This window comes from Rhinatrema bivittatum, chromosome 2, assembly GCF_901001135.1.
Source record: "Rhinatrema bivittatum chromosome 2, aRhiBiv1.1, whole genome shotgun sequence".
Taxonomy (NCBI): domain Eukaryota; kingdom Metazoa; phylum Chordata; class Amphibia; order Gymnophiona; family Rhinatrematidae; genus Rhinatrema; species Rhinatrema bivittatum.
The window spans coordinates 293,307,102-293,334,494 of NC_042616.1; the positions used below are offsets into that span (position 1 = coordinate 293,307,102).

At 44.8% G+C, this 27,393-nt stretch overlaps 1 protein-coding gene across 2 annotated transcripts in view; it reads right to left on the minus strand.

The window, feature by feature from the left end:
• Window positions 1–27,393, minus strand: part of PDCD6IP (programmed cell death 6 interacting protein) — a 224,614-nt gene that overhangs the window by 167,289 nt on the left and 29,932 nt on the right. For both annotated transcript variants that reach the window (XM_029589621.1, XM_029589620.1), the window contains exon 2: window positions 11,819–11,873. In XM_029589621.1, the coding sequence (XP_029445481.1) occupies window positions 11,819–11,873 (55 nt within the window). The remainder of the gene's footprint in view (window positions 1–11,818; window positions 11,874–27,393) is intronic.

Genomic DNA, 27,393 nt, shown 5'->3' on the forward strand with positions numbered 1-27,393 from the left:
ATAGAGAACTATCTACTCCCATATAAATTCCAGCAGTCTCCTCTCTGCCCCCCAAAATCCCTTCCATAAAACCTCCACCAACATGGAGAAATTACTATTTGCTGATAATTTCCTTTTCTTTAATGAAGACAGGTTAATCCACACCAGTGGGCTATGCGCCTCTACCAGCAGATGACATTGAGCAAAGTTGACGTCATGGTACATATATATACCCCTGCACTGACATTAGCCTGCCAGTATTCTCTGCAAAAGCCAACTGTGGACAACTAAACAATACATGAACATAACTATTAACAGAGAACTATTCAAGCACTCAGTTAACAGGAAAAAATTAAGCTCAGACAAGGAGTGTAATATCACTAATATAGGGACTGGATCTGACACTTACCAGTAACCCACGGAAACGCAGCCACACAGGAGGACCATAGCACCACCATCTGACTGCCAAGGGCAGGAAGGTGGATTAACCTGTCTTCATTAAAGAAAAGGAAATGATCAGATATTAGTAATTTCTCCTTTCTTAGCATTCAGACAGGTTAATCCACACTAGTGGGATGTACCAAAGCTACTCCCAAACAGGGCAGGAGGCTGCCCGCAGTCCAATCAACAACACCCACGCAAAGGCCGCGTCCTCCAGGGCTTGTACATCCAGAAGATAATGCCTGGAAAAAGTATGTAAGGAGGACCAAGTTGCAGCTCGGCAAATGTCAATGGGAGACAACAATCTAACCTCTGCCCATGACACTGCCTGAGCCCTAGTGGAATGAGCCTTAACCCAAGTAGGCAATGCTTTTCAGCATCCACACAGGTAGTTGTGACTACCTCCTTAATCCAAAAAGTTATAGCAGCCAGCAAAGCTGGTTTGCCCTGCTTTCTTCTACCATGAAGAACAAACAGGCGATTGACTTTCCAAAAGGTTCAGAAACCTTCAGACACTGCATGACAAGTCTCTTGACATCAAAGTGACACGGGAGGTGATATTCCTCTATTTCCCTGACCTTATCCAAGGACAGCAAGGAAATGGACTGATTCAAATGAAATTCTAGACCACCTTGGGCAAGAAGGAAGGAATACACAGCTGCAATGCCCCTAGAGTCACCCGAAGGAACAGCTCCCAGCAAGACAAGGCCTGCAGCTTGGAAAATTGACGCACTGAAAAGATAGCCACCAGGAACACAGTCTTCAAGGTAAACAACAGCAAGGAAAAGTTACGCAGCTGTTGAAACGTAGGGCCGCCAATAATTCCAACACCAAATTAAGACTCCACAATGGAACCAGTAACATGAAGGGATGCTGCACTCTCTTCAAAAAACGGGCCATATCAGGATGAGACGATAAGGAAGCACCATTCACTGGGCCCCTGAAACAGGCAAGATCTGCATCCTGTACCTTCAAGGAATTAAGGGCCAATCCTTTATTCAACCCATTCTGCAAAAATTCCAGAATGAGTGGGATCTTAACTGAACGAGGAAGAACACCTCAGTTTTCACACCAGGCCTCAAACACTCTCCATAACCAGCACATAGGCCAAGGAAGTGGAGAACTTCTGAACACGGAGCAAGGTAGCAATCGCCACAGAAGAATAGCCACACTTCAACAAGCAAACCCTCTCAAGAGCCAAACCATAAGGAAAAACAAGAGTTGGATCTTCATGAAGGACAGGTCCCTGCTGCAACAGATTCTTGCACAGCAGAATGCGAAGGGGGGGGGTCTCTACCAGGAGTCTTTGCAGATCTACATACCATGGTCTTCTGGGCCAATCAGGTGCCACCAGGAGTACCATTCCCCTGTGGCCTTCATTCCTGCAAACTATCCTCCCCAACAAGGGCCACAGAAGAAAGGCATAAAGCAACTTGTCTTCCGGCCAGACCTGTACGAGAGCATCTATGCCCAGGGACCATGTATCTCTCCTGCGACTAAAGAACCTTCGCATTTAAGTTGCCTGCAGGTCCAAGAACAGAAAGCCCCAGTGATTCACTATCTACTGAAATGCTATGTCCAACAATACCAATTCTCCTGGGTCCAGACTATCCCTGCTGAGAAAGTCTGCTCTTACATTGTCTTTTCCTGCAATATGAGAGGCCGAGAACATCTGTAGATGTTCTTCGACCCATTCCATAAGTTGTTCTATTTTCTGCAACACTTGCTGGCTCTTGGTTCCTCTCTGTTGATTATGTAGGCCACCATAGAGTTGTCTGACATCACTCGGAACGCTCGACCCTGCAGTCTATAGCTGAACTGCAAGCATGCCAACTGGACTGCATGGGCTTCCAGGCTATTGATGTTCCAGAGGGACTCTTCAGCATCCCAACACCCTTGGGATGAAAGCTCCTGACAGTGAACTCCCTAACCATGGAGACTCGCATCTGTCCCAAGCATCAACCAGTTTGGGGAGGACAAGGAAACATACCACCTCAGATGAGCCTCCTGCAACCACCACTGGAGGTGAGAGCAGATTTCCATCGGCAAGTGGTAGGGTGAACTGAATAGTCCTGAGACTGCAGGTTCCAATGAGACAGCAGTGAGCACGGAAGAGAACGCATATGCGTCCTCACCCACAGCATCACTTCCACAGCAGTCAAACCGAGCACCTGTAGATAGTACCACACTGTCAGGCGTATAGTGCTCACAAACTGACGCACCTGTGACATCAATATCTGAATCTGAACCTTCAGCAGGAAAACCTTGTCCTGCCTAGTGTCAAACTAAACACCCAGATACTCCAACGAGTGAGATGGCTGAAGACTGCTCTTGGCCAGTTTCACCACCCAACTGAGCTTCTGCAAAAAGGAGATCACCTTGCGGGTCACTAGGCAGTTCTTCCCAAGACTTGGCTTGAATCAGCCAGTCGTCCAAATACCAGGATCCCATCTCTTCTCAACGCCACTACCACCACCATAATCTTAGTAAATGTTCTGGGAGCGGTGGCTAGACCAAAAGGCAGTGCCCAAAGCTGATCATGGTGCCCAACACTGCAAAACGCACCACAAAATAAATGGAACATCACCCCACACTTTGAGACGTAGTCATGGGAATCACAGCCCTCAACAGAGGAGCCTTAGAAGAATAGATTCCACTGCCTTCTTCTGCAGGGAGTGGCAAGGAGACACCATGAACATTTCCTGAGGAATACTGTGAAATTCCAGTACATATCCTTCTTGTATCACCTCCAGGACCCACTGATCCGATGTGATTTTGACCCATCTCTGATAAAAGAAAGAGGCGTCCCCATCTCTCTTGATCCCGAAGGTGGGTCGGCAAACCTTCAATGGGAAGCTCGGGAGGATCCACCGCTGGAGCCCGCTCCTCTCTTGGGCTGTCGGGAATGAAAGAACAGAATTACTGAAAGGCTGAGTCCTTTGAAAGATTGACTTTCTATAGGGACGAAAGCACCTGGAACTCAGGAGACAACCCCTCATACCAAAAGAGCGCTACAACTGCTTATCCTCTGGAAACAAAGGAACAAGAGATTCACCCCACTTATTGGCCAATTTCTCTAACTCGCTCCCAAACAAGAATGAGCCTTTAAAAGGCATTTTTGTAAGATTAGCTTTGGAGGCTGAGACTGCTGACCAATTTCACAACCATAGTTGATGCCTGGCCACTATCACCGAAGCCACTCCTCTGGCAGAGGTACGGACGAAATCGAAGCCCTTAGCTAAAAAGGCGACAGCGGGTTCCATAATCGTTCTGGAATTCACTCCAGAATTAACTTCCTGAGAAAGCAGCAAACAAAAGCATGTCACTAGAGCGCAACAAGAAGCTATCTGTAATGTCATAGCCACTTCTGCAAAGGCTTGATTAAGGATAGCCTAAATCCTTTTATCCTGCACATTCTTCACGACTGCTCCTCCCTCCACAGGGAGTCATCCACTTAGACAGCACAGACCCAGCATATCCACTTTGTGAAAACGCAAACACTCCCTCACTGCTGGATCCAAGGGGGGGTACAGGCCTTCCAATGTCTGACCCCCTTTGAAAGTTGCCTCTGGGGCACCCCCTTCAAGATCAATCAAATCCTGAATGGCGTCTATAAGGAGGAAAAAACAAGAGGCTTTATGCAAGGAAACCAAAACGGGATTCTTCTTCCATTCAGACATGGAATCTGTATCAGGAACACCCAGCATCTTTAAGGCCTGGAAAAACAGGACCTGCAGTTCATCTCTATGAAAGAACCGCTACATGGTCAGATACTGTTCCAGTCCCAGGATCTGCCTCAGTGCCATCTGGGTTCCTGTCGGGATTACCAGCAGTAAACAGAGGCATGTTCCGGCACTTTAACATAAGACTGGAAGAGGGAGGTACCACCAGCTAAGGGTCCAACCTGACAGGAGTGGGCAAAGCAGGAGGACTGCACCTGAAGAAAAGGATTGTAAACCTTGAAAAAAGCTCCACCCAAGAAAGAGCAGCCAGATCCAGGCCAAACCCAGAAGATACTTAAGTGGGGCCCACTGAACTGCCATTTCCTGTGGAGGAACAAGGAAGTTCCAAGATCCGGAATACCTCTAGACAGATCTTTAATCAGACCATCATCAGGCTGGAAGGATCCAGGCTTAGCGAAATCAGAGGACGACAACTCTCTCTCTGAGCCTCTAAACAGCGCTAACATGTCAGAAGATCCATCAGGCTGAGATGCCTGAACAGGACAGGCAACACAGAGAAAAGGACGCTTAGGTTTTTTGCTTACCAGCACCATCAGTGCACAGGCAACGGAGAACGTGCGTCCAGTCGGCTCATGCTGAAAAAATTTCAAGCGCATAAAATTTATGTGCACAGAAGTTAGGCGTCCCAAAAATAAGTGCTGCAAAAGCACATGCAAAAACTGTGTGCCAAAGCCTGGGCACACTACCAACACTTAATTTATGCACACAAAGGCGTGCCCAAAACAGCACAAAGCGCATGTGCAGATCCGATGCACTGCACAAACCGACATCCTGTAGAGGGCAGTAAGGCATACAAAAAAAGTGCATGAAAACACCGCCACAGCCTATCACATAGTACGCAGGCAAAAAGTATAACTGCAGGATCTAGCCCACCGGGGACGCTCAACCCGCCAGGCTGCCCAGTTGCCCTAACCCCCACGGGAGCAGGAAAGACACTGGAACGGGGGGGGGGGGGGAGGAGGGGAGGTGCAGAGAGACTGGAGGATGTCCTGCAGACCCCTCTACACTGTCTCTGCCTTTGGGGGGGCGGGGTTTTGTTGTTTTTTTTAACCTTACCTGAGCTCAGCCTTACTGGCTGCAGGGGGAGAGGGCATGTGCCGTCACCACTGCGCTCAGCCTCCTGCATCCACTGCCTTTAAGCTGTACAATTAGCTAAGTCCACTCTGGGAAACTCAGGTACCAGACAAAGGCACACATCTGAAAGAACACGGAAATCATCTCAGGAATTCTCAACTGGGGAAGGAAGCATCTAGTATCATCGCAAGAGAGCAGGGTGCTCCTTATTCCATTTTAAATTCTCCTTCCAAAATCTGAAGCAATCCCCATAGGGAGATGCACATCCACCATCTGCTGGAGACAGAATACTGGCAGGCTGGTGTCCCTGCAGGAGTATATATACTGTGATGTCAGCTTGCTCCATCTCCATCTGTGGCAGGGGAGCATAACCCACTGGTCCTGAGTCCATCTGTCTACATGCTAGGAACACACAACATTGTTCTATATAGCTCCATCCCCGGAGGATTGCCCCATCCTCCAGGGAGTAAGGATCGCCTTCATCATCCGTGCCATCTGGGTCCCTATCAGGGTGACCTGTAGCAAGTCTAGACTTACTCCGACACTTACCCGCAGCCTGCAATCCTTAACTTTTAAGTTTGGCTGTGGCCACAGATTGCACCTGAATAAAGTCTTGCAGCCCTTGAAAAAATTCCACCCAAGAAAAGACAAAAGGATCCATACCAAAACCAGGGGGCATCTATTCTGCACCCACTGAGTTGCCTTCCCCAGCTGACAAATCAGTTAGGGGAGCCCCAAAACCAGGCAAAACCTCTAGCAGTGATTTAACTACTCTGAATAATTTTGTATCATCCCCAAATTTAAAAACCATACTTGTCGTAGTCCTTTCCAGATCATATATATGATCTGGAAAGGACTACGACTGGTCCAAGTACAGATCCCTGAGGTATTCCACTGTTTACCCTTTTCCACTAAGAAAATTGACCATTTAATCCTACTCTCTGTTTCCTGTCTTTTAGCCAGTTTATAATCCACGAAAGGACATTGCCTCCTATCCCATGACTTTTTAGTTTTCTTAGAAGCCTCTCATAAGAACATAAGAATATGCCATACTGGGTCAGACCAAGGGTCCATCAAGCCCAGCATCCTGTTTCCAACAGTGGCCAATCCAGGCCATAAGAACCTGGCAAGTTCCCCAAAACTAAGTCTATTCCATGTTACAGTTACTAATGGCAGTGGCTATTCTCTAGGTGAACTTAATAGCAGGTAATGGACTTCTCCTCCAAGAACTTATCCAAGCCTTTTTTAAACACAGCTATACTAACTGCACTAACCACATCCTCTGGCAACAAATTCCAGAGTTTAATTGTGCGTCGAGTAAAAAAGAACTTTCTCCGATTAGTTTTAAATGTGCCACATGCTAACTTCATGGAGCGCCCCTAGTCTATTATCTGAAAGAGTAAATAACCGATTCACATCTACCCGTTCTAGACCTCTTATGATTTTAAACACCTCTATCATATCCCCCCTCAGCCGTCTCTTCTCCAAGCTGAAAAGTCCTAACCTCTTTAGTCTTTCCTTATAGGGGAGCTGTTCCATTCCCCTTATTTTGGTAGCCCTTCTCTGTACCTTCTCCATCGCAATTATATCTTTTTTGAGATGCGGCGACCAGAATTGTACACAGTATTCAAGTTGCGGTCTCACCATGGAGCGATACAGAGGCATTATGACATTTTCCCTTTTATTCACCATTCCCTTTCTAATAATTCCCAACATTGTTTGCTTTTTTGACTGCCGCAGCACACTGAACCGACGATTTCAATGTGTTTCATGAGGGACTTTGTCAAATGCCTTCTGAAAATCCAAATACACTACATCTACCAGTTCACATTTATCCACATGATTATTAACCCCTTAAAAAAAAAAATGAAGCAGATTTGTTAGGCAAGGCTTCCCTTGGGTAAAACCATTTTGACTGTTCCATTAAACCATGTTTTTCTATATGCTCTACGATTTTGATCTTTAGAATAGTTTCCACTATTTTTTCCAGCACTGAAGTCAGGCTCACTGGTCTATAGGTTCCCGGATCGCCCCTGGAGCCCTTTTTAAATATTGGGGTTACATTGGCCACCCTCCAGTCTTCAGGCACAATGGATGATTTTAATGATAGGTTACAAATTTTAACTACTAGATCAGAAATTTCATTTTTTAGTTCCTTCAGTAACCTAGGATGCATACCATCTGGTCCAGGTAATTTGCTACTCTCTTTAGTTTGTCAATCTGGCCTACTACATCTTCCAGGTTCACAGTGATTTGGTTCAGTTCATCTGACTCATCACCCCTGAAAACCAACTCCAGAACTGTTATCTCCCCAACATCCTCATTAGTAAGCACGAAAGCAAAGAATTCATTTAGTCTTTCCTGCAATAGCCTTATCTTCCCTAAGCGCCCCTTTAACCCCTCGGTCATCTAAGGGTCCAACAGACTCCCTCACAGGTTTCTTGCTTCGGATATATTTAAAAAATGTTTTTTTTGAGTTTTTGCCTCTATGGCCAACTTCATTTCAAAATTCTCTCTTCACCTGTCTTAATGTTTTACACTGCTTATGTTTTATCCTTTTTTCTTCAGATGGATCCTTCTTCCAATTTAAGGATTTTTTTTTGGCTAAAATAGCTTCTTTCACCTCACCTTTTAACCATGACGTTAATTGTTTTGCCTTCCTTCCACCCTTAATGCGTGGAATACATCTGGACTGCGCCTCTAGGATTGTATTTTTAAACAATGTCCATGCCTGTTGAACACTTAACCTTTGCAGCTGTATCTTTCAATTTTTCTGTTTTCCTCATTTTATCAAAATTTCCCTTTTGAAAGTTTAGTGCTAGAGCTGTAGATTTACTTAGTGTCCCCCTTCCAGTTATTAGTTTAAATTTGATCATGTTATGATCACTATTGCAAAGTGGCCCCAATCACCATTACGTCTCACCAAATACTGCGTTCCACTAAGAATTAAATTTAAAATAGCTCCCTCTCTTGTTGGTTCCTGAACCAATCATTTATTACATCCAGGAACTTTATGTCTTTAGCAATTCCTGAAGTTATATTTACCCAGTCAATATTGAGGTAATTGAAACCTCCCATTATTATTGCACTGCCAAATTGGTTAGCTTCCCTGATTTCTCTTAGCATTTCATCATCTGATCATTTTGTCCAGGTGGACGGTAGTATACTCCTATCACTATACTCTTACCCAACACACATGAGATTTCTACCCTTATAGATTCTACTGAGCATTTAGTCTCTTGTATGATCTTTATCCTGTTGGACTCTATACCCTCCCGGACATAAAGTGCCACACTCCCACCAAGTTGATTCTCCCTATCATTGCGAAATAATTTGTACCCTGATATAGCACTGTCCCATTGGTTATCCTTCTTCCACCAAGTCTCGGTGATGCCAATTATGTCACTCATCATTTACTGCTATACACTAACTCTCCCATCTTACTTCTTAGAGTTCTGGCATTGGGATACAGACATTTCAAAGTGTGTTTTTTGTTTATATTAACAACCTGCTTTTCAGTTGTTAGGGATAATTTGGAAATCATTTGCTTCAGTGATTTTTTTATATACAGGCACATGAACTACGTTTGCTTTTATTGGACCTCTCTGTTGGGATGCCTTAACTCTCCTGTTTCATTGGTGTCCTTTAAGGATACATTTCTCTGAACCTTGCACCGCTGAGTGACTGTCTGCTTTCCCCCTTGTTCTATTTAAAAACTTTTCTATACTGTCGTTTAGTGATATACCATCACAACGGTTTACAAATAGGCACATAAATAAGTTAGAAATGGATTTTAATTTAACCAGAGGGTGCCGTAGTTGTTCAGATACATGATTCGATATTATAAGCTATATGTAAAGTGTATTAAAATTCTCTTTATGAGCTAACCGTAGATGCGGTATACTGTAATTCTTTAACTTAATACTTAAGTGTGATAAAATAAAAATAAAAACATGTTCTCAGGTGACTTTTGCCTGTGTGTATAAGACCTTTTCTTGTTTCTTAGTACCACCTATTTCCCATTCTCACTTTGAAAAGCCTTTTTGAAAAGCCATGTTTTTAAGCTTTTTTTGAAAAGTTTTTGATCCCTCAGTCTTATTTCGGGTGGCATTGAGTTCCATAATATAGGGCTGGCTAATGACAGTGCTCTCTCCCTTACTTGTGTCAGTTTAGCTGTCTTTACAGAGGGTATGGTTAGTAAGGCTTTATTTGCTGATCTGAGATTTTTTTGGGGAACATGTAGTCTTAATGCAGTGTTTAACCAATCAGTATTTTCTTCATTAATTAACTTGTGGATTGTGCAAAGTGTTTTAAATTGTACTCTTTGTTCGATTGGCAGCCAGTGTAATTCGGCAAGAGTTTGATGTGGTCCCTTCTGCTTTTTCCAGTTAGGATTCTGGCTGCAGAGTTCTGTAATATTTGGAGTGGTCTTAGTGTTGAATGTGGTAATCCAAGGAAGAGTGTGTTACAATAGTCTGTGCTAGCGAAAATAAGTGCTTGAAGAACAGTTCGAAAGTGCGCTTGGGTTAGTAGTGGTTTTAGCCTTCTAAGGACCATTAGTTTCGCGTACCCCTCTCTGACTTTCAATGATGTGTTTGAGGTTGATTTCATTGTCAATTATTACTCCTAGGTTTCGAGTTTTTTCGGTTAGTTCCACTATCTGATTGTTTCTGAGTTTGATGGGATTCTGGATTAATTCAGTTGTTTTTCGTTCAAGGTGTGTGAATTCTGTTTTTTTCAATATTAATTACTAGTTCCATTTGGCACAGCAGTTGTTTAATTATGCCTGGTATAGCATTGCTAGGTTCAACGTTTTTTCAATTGTTTCGTCTACTGGTAAAATTAGCTGGATGTTGTCCACATATATGTAATGTATGATACCTAAACCGGCTAAGAGGTGGCATAGGGGCAGCATGTAAATGTTAAATAGAGTCGCCGAAAGTGCTGATCCCTGGGGGACTCCGGTTTTTAGCTGTATTTTGTCTGAAATAGTGTTTATCTGTACCTGAAAGAATCTATTGTTTAGGTAGGACCTGAACCATTCAATTGTTTTGTTTTGAAGTCCTATTTCTTCAAGCCTATTTAGTAGTATGTTATGTTATGATTTACTGTGTCAAATGCTGCCGATAAGTCTAATAATATCATGATGTAGTGTTTTCCACTGTCAAACCCACGTAATACATTGTCTGTTAGAGAGATAAGTAATGTTTCAGTACTATAGTGTTTTCTAAAGCCATGTTGTAAGGGGTAAGGTATGCTGTTGTCTAGATGTTCGGCTAGTTGTTTTTGTATCGTTTTTTCTATTAATTTAGCAAGCATGGGTAGGTTTGAAACAGGTCTATAGTTACTCAAGATGTTTGGGTCGCTGTTTTTTTTCTTCAGTATTGGTTTAATTATAGCCCCTTTAAGAGAGTCTGGCATAAGGCCTTCATTAAGCGATAGGTTAATTATTTTAGCTATAGTAGGGGAGGTTATGTCTGCTAGTTTTTTTATATCCATGGTGGGAATGGTGTCAATTTTATGAGGGGCGGGGTTCAAATTTTTTTATCATGGATTCTATTTCGATTTGGGATACTTCGTCAAATTTGGACCATGGTGTCACGTCTCTTTTTTGCATCTTAATTTCTAGCTTTGTTGATATCGGTATCTTAGCTTTGAGGTCAGTTATTTTGTCAGAGAAATACTGTGGGATTTCATTGCATTTAATCTCTTGTGGGGTATGGGTTTTCTCTGTTTTATCAGTAGTCAAATTTTTTACTATGTTAAATAGAGCTCTGGGGTTATTTGTAAATTTTTGAGCTAAAGAATTGTTTTTTTGCATCAAGAATTACTTTTTTGTAATAGGCTAGTTGTTTCCTGAATTTGGTTAAACTTTCCTCTGATTTGTCTTTTTTCCACTTTTTTTTCTTAGATTTTGTTTGACTTCCTTTATTTTCTCGTTGAACCATGGGTTTTTTTCCTTAGGCTCCTGTATTTTTATTGTTTTTATGGGGTTAAATGTCATCAGCCAATTTACTCATGCTCGTCAGCCATTCTGTAGTTGCGGTTACACAGTCTTTGTGGTCAGAGTGTATTAGTGTTTCTTCTAATTTAATCTTTAAAGTTTCGTTGTTAAATGGCGGACGGTATTTAAACTCTAGTGGTTCCTTTTTTAAAAGCTGCTCTCTCTCCTTTTTGAAAGTTAGTACCAGCAGCTTGGTTCCACTCTGGTTAAGGTGGAGCCTATCCCTTCCCCAAAAGTTTCCCTAGTTCCTTACAAAACTGAAACCTTCTTCCCTGCACCATAGTCTCATCCATGCATTGAAACTCTGGAGCTCTGCCTGCCTCTGGGGACCTGCACGTGGAACAGGAAGCATTTCAGAGAATGCAACCCTGGAGGTTCTGGATTTCCATTTTCTACCTAAAATCCTAAATTTAGCTTCCAGAACCTCCCTCCCACATTTTCCTATGTCATTGGTGCCCACATTTACCATGACAGTCAGCTCTTCCCCAGCACTGTCTATAATCCTATCTAGATGACCAAATACATTCCTTAATGTGAAACTTTAATTTTTATGAATTAAACAATCATATTACCTTACCTGACTTTCAGAAAATGGGAACTTTGGTTCTATGGAACACAGTTGATCATAATATCTACAAAGAAAAACAAAATATGTACTGTAATAAGGCAACAAATATGACCACTAAATCTGGATGAAGGGATATTAAAGTGTATTTCTTGGGTAGTGAAAGGGCTATTGTGATGTTAGCAACTGCTGAACTTTTGTTCTTAGGGTTGATAAAGCTCTATGGCAACTTGATCAAAATACCAGGTGCACTGATAGCAATATCTCCCTAGCTTAGGAGAGACACAGTAAACTCACCTTCTCAGTGATATCACAAAGCACACCCAATTCCATTATGACATGTAACAATTTGATTTTATTGGATTTTTAGCCTGCCTTTCCAGTAAATACTGCTCAAGACAGTGAATACATGAATACAAATAAACACAAATACAATTAAAAGTACTACCATCAATATCTGAAAAAAATCATGAGCAGCATAAAGTCATCAATACTGGCTCTGCCTCCCATTCTCAGAGCACAAAACCACCATAGTTCATAGGAAACTCCTGCAAACATGGTAAATGCAGTATAGTTTACTTATTATACCTTTTATTTATTTTTAATATGAGGTTCAAAGAATTTATTCAGAGTGATGAAGATAACGATAACATTTCCCACGCAATCTTGTATAAATCAACAAGGCAAAAAATGCACATGGAAAAAAATATCTAGGTGCAGTTCACTGCTGATTAGCACCATGATCTTAACTATTTCTAGAACAGACAGATGGAAATATTTCAACATAAAAATTAACTTCAGTTTTGTTAAGGAATTAGATAATATGCTTCATCCTAATTTGATTTCTTTTGCAGGCTACATTCATTATATTATGATGTTGAGAAACTTTTTGTTTGATCTTGATCTTGTCACCAATTGTGACATCTTGGTGTCACTGATGACTATGCTGCTTTTGTTTCTGAGATTTATGTAACAATAATAGTCCCTTACCCTAGGTCAGTGGTTCCCAAAACCTGTCCTAGAGGATCCCCAGCCAGTCAGGTTTTTCAGGCTATCCAAATGAATATGCATGAGAAATTTGCATGCACTGCCTCCATAACATGCACATTTTCTCTCATGCATATTCATTATGGATAGCCTGAAAACCTGACTAGATGGGGATCCCCCAAGACAGGACTGGGAACCTCTGTCTTAGGTATATATTTTTCTTGCATTTTTTAATTTTAGTGTACCATATCCTATTAAAACATGAAATATGCTTACTGGAAAGCAGCCTACTTCTTGGTGCATTTCATAAGTTTGAAAATGGTCATTCCCAGTACTCTGGAAAGAATATCCACTTTCTCAGTCATGTTCTTAGGAGAAAAAAAAAGTGTAGTTTTTTTTTTCTTGTCTATTTTCTCAGTCATTTGATCTAGCAATTGATCTAATATACTCATTCATTTCCTTTTCTCCTCTTCAGATCTGTGCATCTCTCAAACTGAGCTGGAAAAGGTATAGAGAAGAGTGACCAAAATGATAAAGGGGATAGAACAGCTCCCCTATGAGGAAAGGCTCAAGAGATTAGGTCTATTCTGCTTAGAGAAGAGACAGCTGGGGTGGGGGTGGGCATATGAAAGGGGTCTATAAAATAAAGTGTGGAATAGAACACAAATGTAAATTGGAGAAATTACTTACCTGATAATTTCGTTTTCCTTAAATGTAGACAGATGGACTCAGGACCAAAGCATTGTGTTCCCTAGTCCTGGGGGAATTCTGCACTACTGCAAAGCACAGAATTACCCCCACCGCGCATTACTGCCAAATTCTGTGCAGAAAATGGCAGAGGAGACCCAGGCATGCTGCAAACAGAGTGCACACACCATTTGCGACAAATATGAAGGTCCCCACATGCATCAGGATGCACTCCACTTGCAGCAAAGATGAAGGCCCCAGTGAGCATGAATGTATGTAGAGAGGTATGTGTGTGTATGTGTGTGGAGGAGAGGAGGGTGGGAGAGAAGGAGGGGGTTGTGAGTGTGGGTGCCAGAGAGAGGGAGCCTATATGAGGAAATTGTTAAGGAGTATGTATGTGAGAGAGATTGGGAGCTGGTGTGTATGAAAAAAGGATCCTGTGTATGTGAGGGTGCTAGCCTGTGTGAAGGGATTTTGTATGCGTGAGAGAGAGCCTGTGTGAGGATGTATGCGCGAAAGAGAAAGGGAGCTTATGAGAGTGTGCATGCAAGAGAGGGCCCCTGTATGAGGGCATGTGTGTGTGTGCGAGAGAGTGAGGGAGCCTGTGTATGTGCACTAGAAAAAGGAGCTTGTGTGCGAAAGAGGGAGAGAGAGGAAATCTTGTGTGAGGGGCAGTACTGAGAACGGGGTCAAACTCTCGGAATGGAGATAGAGTGGAAGGGGTTGAGCGTAGAGGTGGAGGGAAGAGATACTGGCAGGTGGAGGAGTTAGGGCCTGAGCGTGCAAAGTGGCCAGGGGAGTAGGGAAAGAGTGTGGAAGGACACTTACAGTGAATTTCTAGGGAAATTCTGCTCAAAATATTTAAAATTCTGCAACTTTAAGTAATAATTTTTCTGTATGCATTTTAAATTAAATTACCTAAGGACCATCATGTAAATTGTGTTATTTTGGCCAATATAAAGTTTGCTGAATTTTAAGTTTTTGTGCACATAATTCCCCAAGGAGTAGCTCCCCTGCCAGCAGATGGAGATGGAGTCAGGTTTCAAAGCTGATATCACCCTAGATATACCCCTGCAGTGACCTCAGTCACTCAGTATTCTCTTAAAAAAGCCATTGTGGACATATTTTGAAGAACTTGATTAAAAACTGGAGACCGCAACAGTACTCAACCAACATAAATGCTGAATCCCAGTACTACTGATGCCCTGAACAAGGGGTAGGGCAAAGGCTTGCCCGTAATCACATGGAATCGAGGGCCGCCTCATGGGCCATTCCTTGACACCTCTCCTGGGCAGCTGTGGGCAGGATGCAGATGGTCTACACTAAGGAAAACGAAATTATCAGGTAAATAATTTCTCCATTTCCTAGCGTGTAGCCAGATGGACTCAGGACCAATGGGATGTACAAAAGCTACTTCCGAATGGGGCAGGAGGCTGCCCGTGGTCCAATTAGCACTGCCCTCGCAAAGGCTGTGTCCTCCTGGGCCTGGATATCCAGGCGGTAGAATCTGGAGAAGGTGTGTAAGGAGGACCACGTCACTGCTCGACAGATGTCTGTGGGAGACAGTTTAGCTTCTGCCCAGGATACCACCTGGGCCTTGGTAGAATGGAGCTTTGACCTATAGAGGTAAAGGCTTCCCTGCCTCTATGTAAGCTGCCCTGATTACTTTCTTTATCAGGCAGGCTATGGTAGCTTGCAAAGCTGCTTCTCCCTGTTTCTTCCTCCTGTGAAGGACAAACAAGCGATCTTGTCTTGAGCACCGGTTTTGAACGTTCCAAATACTGCACTAAAAGTCTACCGACATTTAGATAGTGAAGAAGGCGGTAGTCTTCCGTGTCCTTATGTCTATCTGGGGATAGTTAGGAGATAGACTTGTTCAGGTGAAACTCCGAGACTACCTTTGGTAAGGAGGAGAGAACAATGCAAAGCTGTACTGTTCCTGGAGTAAATAGCAGGAACGGTTCCCGACAGGACAGGGCCTGTAGCTCAGAGATGCGACTAGCTGAACACATCGCCATCAAGAATACGGGTCTTTAGTGTTAATAGGCGTAGTGACAGATTGCATAATAGTCTGAAGGAAGGCCCTGCCAGAAAGTCCAATACCAAAATGAGGTTCCATAGGGGGACTGGCAACTTCAAGGGTGATCATAGATGTTTAATCCCTTTTAAGAAACGGGCCAAGTCCGGATGTGCTTCCACCTGGACCTTCAGGGAGTTGAAAGACAGTCCTTTGTTCAGATTGTCCCTTAAAAATTCCAGGATCATGGTGATCTTGGCCATTCGCTGGGGCACCCCTCGCTCCCCACACCAGGCCTCAAATATTCTCCAAATATGTATGTACGTCAGGGAAGTAGAGAACTTCCACGCATGCAGCAATGTGGCAATTACGTCCGCTGAATATCCGCACTTCGTCAGGTGAGCCCTCTCAAGGGCCAGTCTGTAAGAGAATTGAGATGGATCTTCATGAAGAATCAGGCCTTGCAGGAGAAGATCACCATGTGTGTGTGTGTGGGGGGGGGGGGGGGGGGGGGAGGGGGGAGGAGGCAAAGGGAACTCTCCACGAGAGGTCTCTGTATGTCTGCATACCACGGGTGCCTGGGCCAGTCCAGGGCCACCAGAAGGATTAGTCCACTGAGGTTCAATCTTGTGGATGATCTTGTCCAGTAGAGGCCACAGGGGGGGGGGGGGGGGGGAGGCATACAGTAAGTCCTCCTCTTACCAGATCTGGACAAGGGCATCGATCCCTTGGGAGCGCTGATCTCACCTGCGACTGAAGAACCAGGAAACCTTTGCATTGTGAGATGTAGCCAGTAGATCGAAAGACGGAAGGCCCCAGCAATCTACTAGGAGCTGGAAGGCTCTGGTCAACAGCGTCCATTTCCCTGGGTCCAGGCTTTCCCTGCTGAGAAAGTCTGCTCTAACATTGTCTTTTCCCACGATGTGAGAGGCCAAGATCCCTTGCAGGTTTAACTCCGCCCATTCCATAAGGAGGTCTATTTCCAGAGACACTTGGTGTCTCTTGGTTCCTCCCTGACTGTTGATGTAGGACACCATTAAGTTGTCAGACATCACGCAGATTGCTTGCCCGCAGATTGCTTGCCCCTAGAGCCTGTGGCTGAACTGCAGGCATTCTAACTCTGACCACCTGCACTTCTAGGCTGTTTATGTTCCAGTTTGCCTCTTCCTCGGTCCATCGCCCCTGGGATGTCAGTTCCTCACAGGGAGCTCCCCACCCCCAGATGCTCAAGTCTGTCGTGAGGAGGATCCAGCTTGGTGTGAAGAGACTTATACCCTTGCTTAGGTGAATTTCCTGTAGACACCACTGGAGCAGAGAGAATACTTCCATTGGTAGGTGGAGGCAAATCAAGTAGTCTTGAGACAGTGGGTTCCAGCATGACAGAATGGAGTGTTGAAGAGGCTGCATGTGTGTCCTTGTCCATGGTACTACTTCCAGGGTCAATGCCATATGGCCGAGGACTTGGAGATTGCCCCAAGGTGTGGGACTAATTGTGTTCATCAACCGACATACTTGTCCATTAGTTTCCTCCTCCTCAAGGGAGGGAGGAAGACCTTGTCCTGCTTGGTGTCGAATCGTGCCCCCAGATACTCTAAGGACTGGGAGGACTTAAGGCTGCTCTTGTCCATGTTCATGACCCAACCAAGCTCCTGCAGGAGGGACCTGACCCTGCTGGTCACCTGAAGGCTCTCTTCCAACAACTTTGCCCGGATCAGCCAGTCGTTCAAGTAAGAGTGCACCAGGATCCCTTTTTTCATCAGTGCCACCGCCACAACCACCATCCTTTTGGAGAATGTTCTGAGGGCGGTTGCCAGGCCGAAGAGTAACACCCAGAACTGGTAATATTGGCCCAGTACCGCAAAGCGTAGAAACGCTAGTGGTCTTGACGGATTGGAATATGGAGGTAGGCCTCCAAGAGGTCCAAGGAGGTTAGGAACTCTCCCGGTTGCACTGTCATTATGACGGAGTGAAGAGTTTCCATGCGGAAGTGAATTATCCGCAGATGACAGTTGACCCTCTTGAGATCCAGAATGGGTCAGTATGAGCCCTCTTTCTTGGGCACGATGAAATAGATGGAATAGCGCCCAGGATTTACTTGGGGTGTAAGTACCAGAGTTATAGCCCTCAGACTGAGGAGCCTCATCAGTGTGGATTCCACTGCCAGTTTCTTGTGTTGGAAGTGGCAAGGTGACTTCATGAACCTGGCCCAAGGGATAATGTAGAATTGAAGAGCATACCCTTCTTGTATGATGTCCAGTACCCATTTGTCAGACGTGATCTCGACCCACTGCTGATAAGAGGGAGAGTCGTCCCCCCATCTCCTCTTCGAGGATGGGTAGGCCCAACTTCATTGTGGAGTTTGGGTTGAACCTGAATCCGAACTTGTTCCTCTATTTGGTTTTCGGTTCCAAAAGGACTGGGACCTTCCTATCACATCTTCCGGTAACCTGAGCACTGGAGATTCGCCCCACTTACTGGCTAGCTTCTCCAATTTCGCTTCTGAAACAAGAATCTATCTAGGATACCCAGGACCCTATCACCCTTCATCGTCTTACCCAATTTGATCATATCTGGACACCTCAAGGACACTATCTCCATCCTGAAGATGGGAGGGAGTGGAAGAAGGTAAAAAAGGGTTTGAGTTACCTAAGATGTCTTTGTAGGCAACCCCTGTGTTCCCAAGTGGGGCCTGGACTGGTTTAGCAGGACTCAATGAAAGGAAATTAAGTATGAACAAATTTCACTTTCCTTTTTTCTTCCTGCTAGACTAGTCCTTACACTAGGGAGTTATCAAAGCTGCCACTATGCCTTAACACTGTGCCGGGTGGGAGGAAGACAGGGCTGCCTTAAGGAATCCCATCCCAAAGGTCGCCTCTGCCCTGGCTTGCATATATAGCCTGTAGTATTTGGAGAGACAAAGCAAGGATGCCCAGGTGATGACTGAAGATGCTTCTGCCCAAGATGACGACTTTGCCCTCATGGAGTGGAGGATAAAACTGCCAACAGAACCTGCCTACCCTTGAATAAACAGACTGAAGAGATTGCTTCTTTAATCCATCTTGCTAATGTGGCATTAAATGCCACCTCTCTTTGATGTACCCTGAAGAAGGCAAAAAAGTCAGGCTATCTTTCTAAAGAGATTGATCACCTTCAGATATCTTGAGAATGTGCCATATGTCAACAAGGTGCACCATTTCATCCTTATCCTTGTATTTGTTCCCCTTGAAGACCTAAAGAGATACTGCCTGGTTCAAATGGTCGACATAACTTTGCAAAGGAATAACGGCACTAGTCGAAAGGTGACAAGAGTGTGGTAAAATTATTAAGTAGGAATCTCTGCATGAGTGCACTATAGTTCTAAAATGCACCTAGTGGAGCAAATTGCTACCAGGAAGACTGTCTTCAGTGACAGGTCCTTTAGTAATGCCCATTTTATTGGTTGGAAAGATGCTTTTACTAATGCTCTGAGGACCAAAATGAGATCCCACTGAGGCATGACTAGCCTAAAGAGAGGTCATAGGTTTTTCCCCCTTTTAGAAAAAAGTATGGTAAATGTGTGTGCGCAGCTACTTGATGCCCCAATGGGGCCCCTATAACACAATATCAACATAGCATGTACCCTTCAAGGAGTTAAAACCCTTGTCCAGGCAGACCTCTTTGCAAGAAATCTACAATTTGTGAGATATGGAGATCTTCTGCAGAATCCTTCAAATATAGGTTAAGGATGTTCAGATTTTACATGTTCTCAGCATGGTTGTCACCTCTGCCAGGGAGTAGACTCTCCCTCATAGGCATGCCCTCTCAAAGCCAGGCCATAAGACAAAATGGAGACAGATCTTCCATTTGTATTGGACCCTGCCACAACAGACCAAGCTCCCTGGGAAGTTGTGAAAGGGCTCCAGCTAGGAGTATTATTAGCTGTATACCATGGTCTCCTTGGCCAGTCTGGGGCTGCCAGGATCACCACTGAAAGGTGATCCTCAATATCACCCTTCCTATGACAGGCCAGGGAGGAAAAGCAAAGAAGAATCTATTCCACTGAATCCTACTTCCATCCATCAGCAGAAGAATATGCTGGTTTTGGAGTTCAGTCAGGTTGCCTACACAGAAAAAGAAATTGTAAAACTATACTAAATGTTACAAACCAGTTGATGAACAGAACATCCAACAATTAAAAACTCATAAAAATAAAAAAATTAATCAAATCCCATTAAAATATTTCATAACAGCAGACATCACATAATACCCAATAATTAAAATGGCAGTCAATCAAGAAAAATAAACTTAAAAAGCCACCATTACTTATCCTCTCCAGCAACGCTCCTACTCCTTTCCCTTGCAAACCAAAAGCACACACCAGAAGTAGCAATGGCTGCTGAAGCTGTCTCACGGTCCTCTTCCTTAAGGCCCACAACCAGTCACACACATACACACACAGCCACTTCCCTGACCAGTCTCTTGCCTCTTCCTCATGCACACCAGTCACCTCCCTGAACAGTCTGTCTCACTCTCACTTAGACATACCGTCATTCATACTTGATTAAAAACGCTCTCTTACTTACACACACTCTCTCCCCTCCCCCCAGCTCACTCATGTCCCTCCTCCTCCCCAGCACAAATGGTAGCTGCAGTAGCCTCCCCCTTCTCTAGCCCCTGCTGCCCAAGAACAAAGAATCTAATCAGCTGTGGGGGCTAACTCTGTTCTCTCTCCCATCACTGACTGCCAGATGAACTTCATTTTGGTCTGAGCGCAGTACTTTATGCAGCATGGTCTTCTCTTCTTCCCATGCACCCCACTGTACATCACTTCCTGTTCCAGGCCATGGGGGAGGGGGGGGGGGAGAGAAAGACCATGCCGCTGATGTTACCAGCTTCCACTAATGCTGCTGCCATTCCAGCCTGGACGGAACAGCAGCAGTGTTAGTGGAAGAAAATCTGCATCTCACTTGGATGGAGGAGAGGAAGGAAAGCACAACTGGGGTAGTGGGACACTGGGAAGCCACAACGCACCAGTTGAGAATCACTGCCCTAGAGGAAAGGAAGGTTAGGGGAAATATGATAGAGACATTTCAATACCTCCAAGGTTTTAATACACAGGAGGTGGGTGTCTTTCAATAGAAATACCTCATTCTAGAGTATCATCGGATGAGGATGAAAGGAAATAGTGCCAGGAGTAGTCTAAGGAAATATTTCTTTACAGCGTTTATGGTGGATGCATGGAACAGCCTCACAGTGGAGATGGAGGAGACCAGGACGGTATCTGAATTCAAGGAAGCAAGGGACTAGCATAGGGGATCTCTGAATCCAATACGGATAGTAGAGATGAACAGTAGCTGTGGACAGGCAGATAAGATAGGTCATACGGCCTTTTTCTGCTGTTGCGTTTATCTATTTCTTGGACATGGTGGACATTGGAAATTAAGTAAAGTTCACTGTAAAGACGTATAAGGCACAGAAAAATAAATCAACGCTGCAACAGACCACTTACTCTGAATGGTGGTTCAAAGGGCAGAACAACTGTACTTTTTGCAATAGTAAGCAGTGGTACCAAATTTGGAAGGTGGGGAAGAGAAGAGAAAATTTTGAAAAGTCAAAAAGCATATCTGGATTATCACTGGGAAGGAAGAAAGATTAACTGGATCAATCACAGCAAAGTGAAAAAAGATCTCTTAAAAAATAGTCTGAAAGGCAAAAACAGCTTCAAAACTGTCAAACATCCTCTATTACTTTCTAGTATTTATTTTTATAGGTCTACTAGGTGTATACAATGCTTCCAATGACAGAACAAAAACTTACAGGCCGATACAGTACAGTGCGCTCCGCAGTTGGACGCGCATTTGACGTGCTAGCTTTACCTCTTATTCAGTAAGGGGTAATAGCGCATCGAAAAAGCGCGTCCAACCACCCGAAACTAATAGGGCCATCAACATGCATTTGCATGTTGCGGGCGCTATTAGTTATTCCCGCGCGATTCAGAAAGTAAAATGTGCAGCCAAGCCACACATTTTACTTTAAGAAATTAGCGCCTACCCAAAGGTAGGCAATTTCTCTCGGCACCGGGAAAGCGTACAGAAAAGCAGTACAAACTGTTTTTCTGTACACCCTCAGACTTAATATCATGGCGACATTACGTTGGAAGTCCCAAAAGTAAAAAATAATTAAAAATAAAAAATAAAATTTAAAATCAGCCCGCGGGTTGAAAACCGAACGCTCAATTTTGCCGGTGTCCGGTTTCCGAAGCAGTGGCTGTCAGCGGGTCCAAGAACCGACGCCGGCAAAATTGAGCGTCGGCTGTCAAACCCACTGACAGCCACCGCTCCTGTCAAAAAAAAAAAAAAAAAAAAAAAAGGAGGCGCTAGGGACGCACTAGTGTCCCTAGCGCCTCCTTTTACCGTGGGCCCTAATTAGCATATTTTTATTTACTGTATCGCGCACACAGGACACTGGCCTGTGCGCGCGCCGAGAGAGCAAGCACTCTCCCACTCTCCCGCATTTCTTTCTGTATCGGCCTGTTAATTGGTTTCAAGTCTGGTGGCAAACAAAGCTACAACATGTTTGCATAGCTTCTAAGTAAGCCCTGGAACAATCCTCTACACAGAACCCATGTTTGGGACTCCATTGCATCTTCCGATGAAAAGGACATCACAGAATGCTTCAAGTCCATCTAAATGTCTGTACACCAAAAGAAAAGGCTTGAATCAAAGTAAAGAAGTCTGACTCTTTACAAGACACAAAGCCAAGAGACACTCAGGAATGAATGCAGGTTCCATTAAAACAATTCTAACAGAACAAGAGGCAGCATTCTGAAATCCTTTTATTGGATTTCCAAATCACTTTTATGCCAACATTTAGCATTTGCCATTCCTCTGCCCCAACCCCTATTTCCATAGTTCAGGATATCCGCCATGAATAGGAAAAATGTATTTGCACAGACTGGAAATTAGAAACAAGTTCAAATATGCAACTCTCTCATGCATATTCATTATGAATATGGTGAAAACCTAACTAGCTAAGGACCTGCAAAGGAGTAGCACAATGACCTACTGGGCTGGCCCTTTTAAAAGGTTTTCAAACTCAGCAAATGTCAAGTACATTAGACCCAGCATAACTAAACCTGTAACAACAGAACTATTGTTATATGTACAGAGGCGCTACCAAATGCTTCAAAGTCTGAAGGTTAGCTCAGGCCAACAATTTAAAACAGCTCTCTGGAAAAGGGCAAAACAGGCAATAACTAGAACTGGAGATTAGTAACATATCTCACATGCAAGGAGAAATTTGCAAGGCAAGAACACAGAATCTGAAATTAATGACTCAAGGGTCAAAACTGTAAATTTTTATTTTACACTAAGGATTTAAAAAACTACTGCTTGATATATATTAATTTACAGAGTAGAGATTACTAAATGTATCATTTTGCTAATTAATATTTTTGGATATATGATATAGTACATCAGCTGGGACATCTGATTTTGAAGAAAACATTGCAAGATACACTGTGTAGGTGAAGAATTTCAGGAACTAAGAAGCTATTCTTGTTGAACTAGCCTTCAGTCACAGAATAAAATCATGAAAAAGGAGGAAAGAAAGCACTACAAATTCAAATTAAAAAAAAATAAATTTTACATTTAGTTTAAGGAGCGCTCTCCATGACTCAGAAGTGCTTTCAGTCAAGAGAGATCACACAATTGCATTTATGTTAAAGCAAAGTCAATAAAGAAGGAGCTAAAATGACCTAGTGGCAATAGTGACATACTATTCTGGGTTATCAGAAGCTACTTTAACCTACCATTCCAGTGATAAAATAAAAAATGCATGCTATGAAGTCCAGTGAACAGCAGTTCTTACAAGAACTGATAAGGAATAGATTGTGTCAAAATTATTTGTGCCACAATAATTCTTTGACCTTTTAAGATCATATTAAGAAAAAATATTTTCTGTGCAACTGGAGAAATAGGAAAATGGAGAAATTACTTACCTGATAATTTCGTTTTCCTTAGTGTAGACAGATGGACTCAGGACCAATGGGCATAGTGTACTCCTGATAACAGTTGGGAGACGGAATCAGATTTCAATCTGACGTCAGCCTACATATACCCGTGCAGGAAGCTTAGCTCTTCAGTATTCTCCTCGAAAAGCAATTCTGGATATATGTTTGTTTTAATAACTTGGCTAACTTGGACTGGCTAAACTGATTTCCAATTGGAGACCGCCAGTGCACTCAACCGAAAAACGCCGACACCTGGCAACTATGGGTGTCCTGAACTAGGGGTAATACCTGGCTTACCCGTGCTTGTCTTGCTCTCGGGAATCATCACCCGCGGTTTCCGGATTTTGGCGCAGCCGTGTGCGGGATGCTGAGTCCATCTGTCTACACTAAGGAAAACGAAATCATCAGGTAAGTAATTTCTCCATTTCCTAGCATGTGGCAGATTGACTCAAGACCAATGAGATGTACAAAAGTTACTCCCGAACCGGGTGGGAGGCTGCCCGTGGCCCACTTAGTACTGCCCTTGCAAATGCTGGGTCCTCCCAGGCCTGGACATCCAGGTGGTAGAACCTGGATGTCCAGGCCTGGGAGAAGGTGTGAATGGAGGACCACGTCGCCACCCGACAGATCTCAGCGGGTGACAGCATCTTGGTTTCTGCCCAGGACACTGCCTGGGCCCTTGTGGAATGGGCCTCGACTTGTAGAGGCGGAGGCTTCCCTGCCTCTACGTAGGCCGCCTTGATTACTTCTTTCATCCAGCAGGCTATGGTTGCCCGCGAAGCCGCTTCCCCTTGTTTCTTCCCGCTATGAAGGACGAATAGGTGGTCCGTCTTTCGTATGGATTCCGATCTTTCCAGGTATCGGACTAGGAATCTGCTGACGTTAAGATGGCGAAGAAGGCGTGAGTCTTCCGAGTCCTTATGTTCATCTGGAGATGGCAGCGAGATGGTTTGGTTTAGATGGAAATGAGAAACCATCTTTGGGAGTAAGGAGGGGACAGTGTGAATCTGAGGAACAGTTCACGACAGGATAGTGCTTGAAGCTCGGAGATGCGATGGGCTAAACATACTGCCACTAGGAATGCAGTCTTCAAGGTCAGGAGCCGTAGTGACAGACCGCATGTAAGTCTGAAGGAAGTTCCCGCTAGGAAGTCTAGTACTAGGTTGAGATTCCATAGGGGCACCGGCCATTTTAGTGGTGGTCTGATTTGCTTGACCCCTTCTCAGGAAGCAGAAAACGTCAGGATGTGATAGACTGATGCCGTCCACTTTGGCTCTGAAACAGGCCAGCACAGTCACCTGAACCTTGAGGGAGCTGAGAGACAACCCCTTCTTCAAGCCGTCCTGCAGAAATTCCAGGATCATGGGGATTTTGGATGTCGCGGTCCTCACACAAGGCTTCGAATATTCTCCATATTTGTATGTAAGTTAGAGATGTGGAAAACGTGCGTGCCTGGAACAAGGTGTCAATCACTGCCTTAGAATATCTGCTCTTCTTCAGGCGAGTCCTCTCAATGGCCAGACCATAAGAGAGAATAGAGTTGGGTCTTCATGGAGGATCGATCCTTGCTGGAGAAGGTCAGTACAGATTGTTCCCCGCAAGAAGTCTTCACATGTCTGCGTACCATGACCTTCTTGGCCAGTCTGGTGCCTCTAGAATTACTAGCCCCCTGTGGTGCTCTATCTTGCAGATGATCCTGCCCAGTAGTGGCCATGGGGGAAAGGCGTACAGCAGATCTTCCTGTGGCCGGGTCTGAACGAGGGCGCCGATTCCCTAGAATTGCGGTTCTCGTTTGCGGCTGAAGAATTTGGGAACTTGGGCATTGGACCGGGTTGCCAGGAGATCCATGGCTGGGGTTCCCCAGCGGTTTACTATCAACTGGAAGGCTGTGGTCGACAGCCTCCAATACCCTGGGTCCAGATTCTCTCTGCTGAGGTAGTCCGCAGTGACAGTCTTTTCCCACGATGTGGGCGGCTTCCGCCCACGCCATTAGGGGGTCTATTTCCAGGGACACCTGTTGGCTTCTGGTTCCTCCCTAGTGGATGATGTAGGCAACTGTTGCGGCGTTGTCCGACATGACTGACAGATTAGCCCCGGAGTCTGTGACTGAATTGTAGGCAGGCTAGTCTGACTGCTCGAGCTTCCAGTCAGTTTATGTTCCATCCTGACTCTTCCTTGTCCCATTGCCCCTGGGCCGTCATTTCCTGGTAGTGGGCTCCCCACCCTCACAGACTCGCATCGATGGTGAGCAAGATCCAGGTCAGTGGGGATAGTCTTCTCCCTTGCTCAGATGGTCTTCCTATAGCCACCATTGGAGCTGGGTCCGAAACTCTGCCAGTAGCCGGAGGTTAATGTAGTAGTTCTGGGACATTGGGTTCCATCATGACAGTAGGGAACATTGTAGTGGGCGTATGTGGGCCCTTGCCCATGGGATGACTTCTAGGGTTGATGTCATGAGACCGAGAACTTGGAGGTAGTACCATACTTTGGGGCGAGCATAGTTCAACAGTTTTCGCAACTGGTCCGTCAGTTTCCTTCTCCTTGTAGGGGGAAGAACAACTCTGTCTTGTTTGGTGTCGAACCGAACTCCCAAGTACTCTAGCAATTGGGAGGGCTGCAGGCAGCTCTTGGCTGTGTTAACGACCCACCCGAGATTCTGCAATAGATTCTTGACTCTGGTGGTCGCCTGGTGACTTTCCTCTGGAGATTTTGCCCTGATCAGTCAATTGTCCAGATACGGATGTGCGAGGATTCCTTCTTTCCTCAGCGTCGCCACCACTACCACCATGATTTTGGTGAATGTCTGAGGAGCAGTAGCTAGTCTGAAGGGTAGCGCCCGGAACTGGTAACGATGGTCCAGTATCGCAAAGTGTAGGAAGTGCTGACGGTCGTGATGGACCGGGATGTCGAGATAGGCTTTGGATAGATCCAGCGAAGTCAGGAATTCTCCCGGTTGTACTGCTCTTATGACCGAGCATAGGGTTTCCATGCGGAAGTGCGGTACCCTCAGGTAGCGATTGACTGTTTAGAGGTCCAGGATGGGCCGGAATGTTCCCTCCTTCTTGGGGACAATAAAATAGATGGAATAGTGACCAGTATTTTGTTGGTGCGTGGGCACCAAGGTTATCGCCTTTAGGCTGAGTAGTTTTCTCAGTGTGGTTTCCACTGCCGTCCTCTTGGAGATGGAGGGGCACGGTGATCTCACAAGTTTGTTTGAAGGGATGCTGTGGAAGTCCAGATAGTATCCCTCTAGAATGATGGTTAGGACCCACTTGTCCGAAGTTATCTCGACCCATCTTTGGTAGAAGAGAGTAAGTCTGCCCATATGGATTCTTCCTGTGGATGGGTCTGTTGATTCTCATTGTGGGGTGCGGCCGGGGCCTGTACCCGAGCCTGCTCCCCAAGGACTGGGCCCTGCCTGTGGGATGAGGTGCTTGGTATGTGTTTTTCTACAGTCTAAAACACTGGACTCCTCTGCCCTGGGTTCTTCAGTGAGAGGGGCGCTGGTTTCTTTTGTTCCTATCCTCTGGTAACAGAGGTACTGGGGATTCGCCCCATTTGTTGGCTAACTTCTCCAGTTCGCTTCCAAACAGGAGGGATCCTTTAAAAGGTATTCTCGTGAGTTTCATCTTGGAAGTCACGTCAGCTGACCAATTTCGGAGCCATAGTTGCCTTCTGGCTGCCACTATGGATGAGACGCCACTAGCTGAGGTGCGCACCAGGTCAGATGTCGCATCTGTGAGGAAAGATATCGCCAGTTCTAATGTTTCGGCGGAAGTGGTTGCCTCCCTGGAGAGGAGCAAGCAGGCACGTGTCACAAGAGCGCAGCAGGAAGTGATCTGCAGGGTCATTGCTGTGATAAATGACTGTTTAAGGATGGATTCCTGGCGTCTGTCCTGGGCATCC